General features: G+C 46.3%; 1 protein-coding gene across 1 annotated transcript; it reads right to left on the reverse strand.

The window, feature by feature from the left end:
• Positions 1-716: 716 nt before the first annotated feature.
• On the reverse strand, positions 717-8111 carry Tmigd3 (transmembrane and immunoglobulin domain containing 3). The gene is given in 7 exon segments (XM_041632686.1): positions 717-803; positions 1930-1997; positions 2414-2523; positions 3851-3914; positions 5938-6206; positions 6208-6280; positions 8060-8111. Coding segments are annotated over 7 exon segments (708 nt in total). The 5' UTR covers positions 8097-8111.
• Positions 8112-9527: the final 1416 nt, after the last annotated feature.

Here is a 9527-nt window from a genome sequence, read left to right on the forward strand (position 1 = left end):
TTGGATTACTTATTTACTTATTTATTCTCCTCTCTCTCTCTCTCTCTCTCTCTCTCTCTCTCTCTCTCTCTTTCTGTGTGTGTGTGTCTGTATGTGTTTCTCTCTGCCTCTTTGTCTCTGTATATCTCTCTTCCCCCGCCCCCTCACGTAGAGGGGAGAGTGGAGGATACACAAGGGCTATGTGTTCCCAGAACACATGTGGAAGTCAGAGGACAGCTTGCAGTAGTTGCTTCTCTTCCTGCCATGTGAGTCCTGGGGCTTAAACAGGATTGGTGACAAGCGCCTTTACCTGCTGAGCCACTTTGGCAGCCCTGCAAACACTAAAGTTTGCTTTCAGGGCTGGAGTTTGATGTCATCTCTGCAAGACTGTAGGCAAAGCTGGGTACCGAGGGTTTGCCCTTCCCTCGCTGAGTTTTGATGGTATGAATACATCTGAACTGCCGGGCCCAAGAATGACAAAACTAGAAGGGGCTTTAGTCCAGCCTGCTAAGTGTGTCCAAGTATGAGCAACAGGGCAAGGCTAGAACAGGCTGCTGGCTTCTTGCTGAGAGAACGGCACTGGGTTCTGTTCTTCCCTATTATACAGCATCCTATCACCTTCACTGATTCTGCTGGACAAGCTTGCGTCTGTATTCAAGTGTGGTTGCTTGTGTTCCTCCACCTCACCACAACACTTTATTTTTGAGACAGAACCTCATTCTGCAGTCTAGGCTGCTCTAGAACTCATTTAGTCCAAACTGGCCTTGAACTCGAGATCCTTCTACTTGGGCTTCTGGGTGCGCCATGTCTGCCCTGCTGTTTTCCTGGGTTACAACATAAGATCCATGAAGACAGGTGCTACCTATTTAGTTTGTCTTTGTAACCTCAGCACTAGCATGTTCCTAGTTTGCAAAATGGAGGATGCATGGGTGGGGAGGTGGGTGGGACACGGGTGGATAGATGGATAGAAAACTCAGAAGCATATAGGAACAAGGAGGAAAATGTAGAGCAAAAAACTGGCTTGGGAAAACAATGTTGCCCAGGGTCCTATCTTAAAGAAGTGATGATAATTTCCTGAAGAAAAAAAAATACAAACAGCCAGCCGGTGGTGGCACATGCCTTTAATCCCAGCACTCAGGAGGCAGAGGCAGGCAGATCTCTGTGAGTTCGAGGCCTGCCTGGTCTACAAGAGCTAGTTCCAGGACAGGCTCTAAAACAGTGAAATCCTATCTCAAAAAAAAAAAAACAAAAAAAACCAAACAAACAAAAAACAAAAACAAAACTTGTAACCTAGAAGGAGCCTAGACAAGCCCGGAGGGGTGTTGCTTTGGTCATTTCCCTCCCCTCCACTGTTCCCAAAGCTTCTAGGGCAAAAAGGCAGATACGCTGTGGGAGCCGCTCCTTTACTGTTTTAGATAGCTTGTTCTGTGTCTTCATGGGACCCAGCCCGCACAGGGGCAGCCTGAGACCCTGTAGCCTGTGGTCACATTTCAGATCCTGCTGGCCCTGGCCCCTCATGTGTCACTAAGAGGCCTCCCATCATTCGGATGCTACTTGGATTTGGTAACAGTATTGGGTTTCTAGTCTGAGGCTTTTGTTTGTTTCCTTCATATTAATCATTATTTCCTTGAAGTATTGTTTTTCTATGTTTCCAAACCCAGGAAGGGTGACTGGAATCCATTTTGTAACTATGGCTACAGTCTCTTCTTTGTCCAAGGTGTTTCCATGGTGTCCAATCATAAAAAGCCAAAAGCTAACAGCATCGCCTTGGCCAAACAAAGGTGTTCATGGTGTTCTTTTCAGTTCTTTATGGTGACCTAGAGAACTTTCCAGATGATAGGACCTGCCTGCGTCACAGGTAAAGTCTCCTCTCTATGAGTGGAAAGAACTAACCACTGAGTTCTGAAGGCACTCACGACTCAGTACTGAGGAATCAAGGAGGGAACTTACCAAGAGTATGGAGATCACAGAAGGAACTTGGTTTGGCTGAGGGCTTCTAGTGATGCTTTTACCAGTAACTATCCAAGGAAAAACAAAGACAGAAAGCTGAGGTCCCTGGGCCCAACCACCTGCCGAACTGGGGGAGGGCGTTACAGAAACCCCATCGTTAGACAAGAGCCTTGACCCCAATCCCTACAGGTGAACAAAAAGTTTCAAACAAAGAGTAAGGCTGTGCCCCAATGCTTGTGCTGTGGTGTCAAGGATCCCCACAGATACGGGTCCTGCAGTGTGGTTATCTTCCTTCTTTCCAGCCCACACCTATTTCCACTTAAGACTAAAGTGTTCCTTCAGTTGCTTCCCATGATGCCTTTGTCACTATGAGAAGGTTCTATCCTCCTCAGCCTGTGGACTGACCAACTGCCTTGGTACCTAAGTGACCAGGCATCAAGAGGAGGGCCACATTTATTCATGACTCTACACCCGGCTTGCTTACCTCCTCCTCTATTCCTCATTCCTCTGGCTTCTCCTTCCCTTGGACAAACACTGATTATAAAGATGATCCCCAAATGAATAATCATTATGCAAAAGATCAGAAGGAACAGTCTAGAAGAAATCAGATCAGATATCAGGTCGTTTGGAAGGAAACCCCTTTTGGTTTTCTTCTCACACCGTCACGCCCATCCCAGCCCCAGTTGCTCCTGAGAGCTACAGTCTGTAAAGAGTGACTCTGTCCTTTGTATGAGTAATTCATTCCTTGGATCGGATGGGCATCTAACCAAGCTGGGCCAGTGAGTCCTTCCCCAGAAATGAAGTAGGGATGAGAAGTGGAAAAACTACAGTCTTCGGTCATTCTCTTGAATGGGGAGAAATAAACTGAGCAACTATAAATGGGTGAAACCTACTGTGTCAAAGAGAAAAAGAAAGATGGAGGGAAGGAGGAGGGCGGGAGAGAGAGGGAGATGGAAAGAGAGAAAAGAATACAAGCTGGAGGATATAGCTCAGTTGGCGGAGTGCTTTTGAGCTGGGTGTGGCAGCACACACCTGTATCCCATTGCTCAGGAGGAGGAAGCAGGGGGAACAAAGGTTTAAGTCTACCTAGGAACTTGAGGGGAACTTTTTAAGTCTCAAAACAAAACAAAAGAAACAGAGGCCTAGAGAAAGCTCAGAGGTTCGGTTCCCAGCACCCACACTGCAGCCCATGAATATCTTTAGCTCCAGTTCCAGAGGATCAGGCTCTCTTTTCTTGACTCCACAAGGCTCCATGCACAAACGTGTTGCACATATACATATATGTGTATAAAACATTCATACACACAAAATAAAAATGAATCAGACTTTTTTAAAAAAAGAAACTAGAATTAGCCAAGACTGACATAGAGAAGGAAGCAAACGCACTCGAGACCATCAGATGGAAACTGAGCTAGAGATGAAGACAAAGTCCTTGGCTCCTCTTTTGCCTGCATGCCTGTCCTGTGTTTCAGACATGTATTCTCTCCCTCTGGGGGGTAGAATGCCCCCTTTCAAAATTAAAATAACTAAGCCGGGCGGCAGTGGCGCACGCCTTTAATCCCAGCACTTGAGAGGCAGAGGCAGGCAGACATCTGTGAGTTCAAGATCAGCCTGCTTTACAGAGCAAGTCCCAGAACAGCCAGGGCTACACAGAGAAAACCTGTCAAAAAAAACAAAAACAAACAACAACAACAAAAAAGAAAACAAAAATCAATTGAAGTAACCAGAAGCTATTTTCTGCTTTCAAACAGAAATAGTCATTTTTAAGAAACCAAACAATTACAAGTAAGATACTTTATTTAGGCAGAGAAACAATACACAGATGAAAAGTAGAAGGTGTGAACTACTGTGTCGTGGCTCATCCCACCCCATCCCATCCCACCCCACCCCTACCCCATCATCTCCTCAGATCCCTACTCACTTGGAGTCCTCCACCTTTAGGATAGTTTTAGAAGTCCTACAGCTCCGGGTCCTGTTCCCTGGAGGGTCTGAATCAGGAAGAAAGTGTTGAGAATAAAGTCCATTTGGGGACCCTTCCTTTGTCTCCAGCTGTATCCCCATCCCGTCTTTCTCTTGCTCTCCAGAGGGGAAGTGCCTTGCTGGCTTTTTGCACAAGACAATGACAACACTATTGTAGAAACATGCCCTGGACAGGGAGCAAGTCTGGGGAGAGAAGTAGGGGCTGGAATCCAACTCACAGTGCGCTAGCTAAGTCATACACCCTGCAACTGGATCCTCTGCACCCGGAAGAAGGGACACTTTTCCCAGATTTGCACAAAGGCCCTGGGCAGTCTAAAAGCATTCATGGTTAGAGACCCAGACTAGGGAAAAAAAGTCTTGATGTATCAAATAGCCAGACCCATCCTTAGGGAATGAGTCAATCTGTGACATAGTTCCTCTGATAAGATACTAACAACCCATCGGGGAGTCCCACATCACCTCCTCCATGTTTCTTTAAAGGAGCAAATTTAAACAAGACCCTCTCTTCCTGAACTAAAAACTCTAGAAACGCTATAAAAAGCAGACACGTACAAAGTGAAAACACAGCCAGTGTGGATGTTACCCACTCAGCGGGATGCTAGCCATATCAGTTACCAGTGGACTAACTGTGAGCAAGGCATGAGAACTGGAGAGGTGGTGTGGGGGTGAGGCTTCCCACTGATGGAGGAAGGTCATTGGTTAAATAAAAAGAAACTGCTTGGCCCTCATTGGTTAGAAGATAGGTGGGAGGAATAAACAGAACAGAACGCTGGGAGGAAGAGGAAGTGAGCTCAGACTCCACAACTCTCCTCGTGGGAGCAGACTCCTCAGAGAGACGCCATGCTCCCAGCTCCCAGGCAGACGCACGCGATGAAGCTCTGACCCAGGATGGACATAGGCTAGAATCTTCCCGGTAAGCGCACCTAGGGGTGCTACACAGATGATTAGAAATGGGCTAAATTAATATGTGAGAATTAGCCTAGAAGAGAATGGGCCAAGCAGTGTTTAAATGAATACAGTTTGTGTGTTGTTATTTCGGGCATGAGCTAGCAGGCGGCCGGGGTGACGGGGATGCAGCCCCGCCGCCCTTATTACTACATCCCACAAGTCCTTCTGGTGGGGTTTCCTATGGTCACTGCGCTCCAGCGACTGAAATCACATCACTTTTCTAAATGGGAACAACGAGAGAACAGCTAGTGCTTTCCACATTTCTCTGCCTGGAAGACAGGGGCTCACTGGTACTGAAGAGTTTTCCAGGCTCCGGAGAAGGGGCCTGAGAACACGAGAACACTGGGAGAGGCCGAGAGTTAGCTCCAGCTCAAAATCGCAGTCTGGCTTAGGCAGACTTTACCCCCTGGTTCCTGTCCCTCCCAGGATCCTCCTGCATTCCACATGAGTAAAGATGGGCGCTGGCAAGTTTGACCGCTCTATTTAACTTATATTAATTACTGATTTTTTTTTTAAGCTGTGCAGTTTCGAGAAACCTCTCTTTGCGGCCTCAGTTACGTCTCAAGCCAATCTCCAAGGTTCTAGACCTGCAAGGCTGAGATTTCACTACAACCTCAAAGCCTTGACCATCAGGTCAAAGATCTCACGCCTATGAGACCTTCCAGAACCTTCCAAGGTCTGCGAGCCAGGCTGTTGTGAAGAAAGGGAACAAGCACACCCAGGGCTCAGATGCGCTTCTTTCCTACGAAATTCTACCCAGCTCTCACCCCCCACCACAGAGTGGAATTGAGAGAGCTGGTTACCTCAAGTAATACAAGAGGAACTTGAGTTGGTGGCCTCTGCCTTTAGTGAGGTGGTTTTTGTGTCTTTATTTTGAGACAGGGTCTCACTTTATATAGCTCTGCCTCGTTTGGAACTCACTCTGTAGACCAGGTGGCCTTGAACACCCAGAGATTCACCTGCCTCTGCCTTCTGAGTGTGGGGATTAAAGGTGTGCACCATCAGACCTGGATCCTTTAGTGAGTTTTTACTGCCTCAAGGAGCACTTATTGCCCTCCAACCATCCCTTGCCAGTCTCTTTTCCAGGTGGTAAAACACTGGCCCGGCCATCTCTGCTGTCAGTTACAATCAGCTGTGTAAAATCCATGACATCTCTGGCAAAATCCCGTTGGATGCCACACCAGTACCAGTCTGTGTCCTCCTTGACCAGGTAGGACACAGTGATGATGAGTTGGCTGCCTGTGTCCTTCGGGGCCACACGGTTGGTGCTGTTAGGGGTAAAGGCGATAACATTGCACGAGTCCCTGAAATAGCCTCGACACCAGTACTTGGTGTGGTTCTTGTAGTGCATCATAGCTACAGTTAGCAGAAACTGTGTCCAGTTCAATACCTGTCTTCACCTTTTCATCCATGACCATGGTGTCTGTGAACACACAAGCACACACACATATACACACAGAGTTCATTATTCTTGGAAACACACTGAACCCCCTGCTCTCCTGGAAGATAATTGAAATTTGGGTTTTGTCCATTTGAATTTGGTCACTATTATGAGTATCCTTCACATGTTGATCCCTTAATCCCTATACAGAATGTGATGTGACTGCATTTGGACACAAGACTTTTAAGAAGAAATTATTTAAAATTAGAAAATTAGGGTGGCTCACTTCAAGAAAAAATTTTAAAGTTTTTTTTGTTATATTTTATGTGCATAGGTGTTTTTCTGCATGTATATAAGTGCAGAACATGTGTATGTGACTGCAACACATGTATGTAATTGCAACACGTGTGTAAGTGTATCACATGTATATAAGTGCACCACAAGTACGCCTGGAGCCCAAGGTCATAAAAACATGTCCAATCTCCTGAAACTGAAATTGTAGATGGTTGTATGCTACCTGTTGAGCCATCTCTCCGATCCCCATTATGATAGTTCTGAATTTAATATGACTGATATTCTTATTTAAAAATTTAAAAACAGATGAAGTTAGAAAAAATCATGTGAACACACAAGAAGGCAGCCGTCTTCAAGGCAGAGAGAGTCCCCAGAATGACATCGACTCTGAAGAAACCTTTAATTTGAAGATCTGTGAGAGTTGATCTTGATGTGGGCTTGATTGGATTTGGGATGCCTAGATTAATCAAGCATATGTCTGGGTGCCTCCACGTGGGTGTTTCCAGAGAAAACTAGCTAAGGTGAAAAGACTTCCCCTAAACGTAGGCAGCCCCAATTCATGTGCTCAGAACCCATAACTGTTGGAGAAGTCTCCTCTACTAGCCTGAGAATGCGTGAGATGCAAGGAGCCTTGAAGAACTTGAGGTTTGTTTTGCCATCTAGCCCCTTAGCTCTGCCCCTAAAGGCAGCCACTAAAGGGAAGCGAAAGGTTAGGAGGCTCGCTCTGACTGAAAAGGACTAAAAATAAAGGGACCTGTGATGTTAGGGGCTGAGAGCTTGCCATGCAAGAGCAGTGTGGGCATCTTTATCATGTCAGGACGTTGTATAAAGAGGAAGTCACACATGCAACATCCGGCTTTACCGTAGCTGGGAAAATATCTGATCAGAAAGGAGAGGTGTGACAGCAGAGCCCATTGCTCTCAGCCTTCCCAGTGTGTTCTGTGAAGAACCCACACCCCCACCAAGAGGCTGCTTCCGCTGTGTCTTACAGGAGATAACACATTCCTCCAAATGTCAGTCTCCTCTCATCATAACCAGACAAGAGGATCTTGTGATCCTCAGTTCATAGTCAAGGATGCTGACCCACAGAGAGCTGCAGTTAGGTCTAAAGGGAGCGCAACTGGGAGGTGGGATAGCTTGGGGCAAGTCCCATTTCTGGGTACCATCTTTGGTGTCAGACTTAGGCAGAAAGGAGATACGCATATCTGCCTAGATCCAGGCAGACATAAGAGGGAAGAAAGGAGAAGAGAATGGGAATTGGGGTCATTGTGGGGGGAGGGGGGAAGCACTGCAGAGCTCCAATTTTAGTCAAGGGATACAAGTTTGCCATAACTCCTTTATCAGAGGTAAGGGTCTAAGATCTCGTAATAGGACCTGTTAACAAGACGTATTTTCACCTTCTCTTATCCCATAAACAGCTGAGGTGCTTTAAACAGCTACCCTGAGGAGGGGCGTTAAGTAGAGGAGAATAATGCTGCCCCAGAAGGTTGTGGCTTAGAGGGCGAGGTGTTCCTTACCAACATTTACCTGAAAAGAGGGCCAAGGAGAACAAGACAAGCTCCATGGTGAGAAGGAAGCAAACTTCAGCTGTTAAGAACAGAGGATCTCAGGGATGCTGGATCTGCATGAGGGAAACATATGTTTAGATTTAAGGTGGTTTTAGCCCGCGTGAAGGGAGAACCACCGGTTATTCTAAGCAGGGCTGTTGTGCAGGAGCCAGCCGGTTGTGTCCTAGGACGCACCAGAGGGATATCACTCATGAATAAGATGTCTTTGCATCAATTGTGAACATCTGCGCTCCCAGCACTGCCCAGAGCAGCAGGAGAACCTTGATTAAATCCACTTGGCGTACACACTTTAATAGACACCCAGAAGAGGTATACACATCGCTATTGGAACATGTTCATGTGGGCAACTGTACCCTCTCTTGACGTGTGTGGCTGTGCCTCTTGTCCCTCCATCATTCTGAGAGGACCAGTTCATTTTCACATGGGAGCAATTCCAGCAAAGAAATCCTTAAGTAACTTGAGTCCCAAGCTACAGTGAAGACCTAGCGAGTGTGGTTAGAGGTGAAGCTCATGCCAGCTGCCAGAAGCATGTATGCCTGCAAGCCAGAATACATGAGTAGAGCAGTCAGCATCCGGGGCTGGGGATTCCAGACTCTGGAAAGCTTTTCTGAATAGAACTGGGACCCATCAAAGACGCCTTTCCATGCGGTAGCAGCAGCAGCTTCTGATTCCTGACAGATGCATGCCTTCTGACCTCTAGTTTTGCAGGTTCGAATTCTTGAACCACCCTAAATTCCCAAATTTAAACTGGGTGCTCCTTATCACACCCTAGAGCTAGCACTTCCTTCCAAGGGACGGATGTAGATGACTTTTCTATATTGTGCAATATCATCCTTTCCTGAGAAAAGGGGAGCCTCCCTTTAATTCACGAAAATTCAGCATACGCACTCGCGCCAAGCTTGCACCACAATGGTTTTTTTTTTTTTTACTTACATTACATTATCTGCTCCTCATTGGTGATCTCTGTCTCAACCAACAAAATGTGTTGGACAAAAAGAAGACTAGTAAAAAGAATCAATAGATTCAGTGAAGTTGAGTGAAATGTATTGGCTAATGACAACATATGAAACTCATTACGGTGCCAAGACAGTTGATGCTGCTAATTGTTCATTTATTTTTAGGTATGTTAATGGTTTCATCCCAGCCTGTTCTAGTTATCCTCTCTGTTGTCATGGTCAAAAAAAACTGGCCAAAAGCAACTAGGGGGAGAAAAGGGTTTATTTAAGCTTAGAGATTACAGTCTGTTGTTGAGGAGAGCTGGGGCAGGAGCTCAAGGCGTGAACTAAAGCAGAGAAGACCTAAGGAAGCCACTTCTGGTCTTCTCTTCCTAGCTTGATCAGCTACCTTCTTATATAGCCCAAGACTACCTGCCCAGGGATGGCACCACCCACAGTGAACTGGACCCTGAAACATCAGCTGACAGTCAA

Source organism: Microtus oregoni, unplaced genomic scaffold, assembly GCF_018167655.1.
Source record: "Microtus oregoni isolate MIOR12 unplaced genomic scaffold, Mior012 000000F_ref0000247, whole genome shotgun sequence".
NCBI lineage: Eukaryota > Metazoa > Chordata > Mammalia > Rodentia > Cricetidae > Microtus > Microtus oregoni.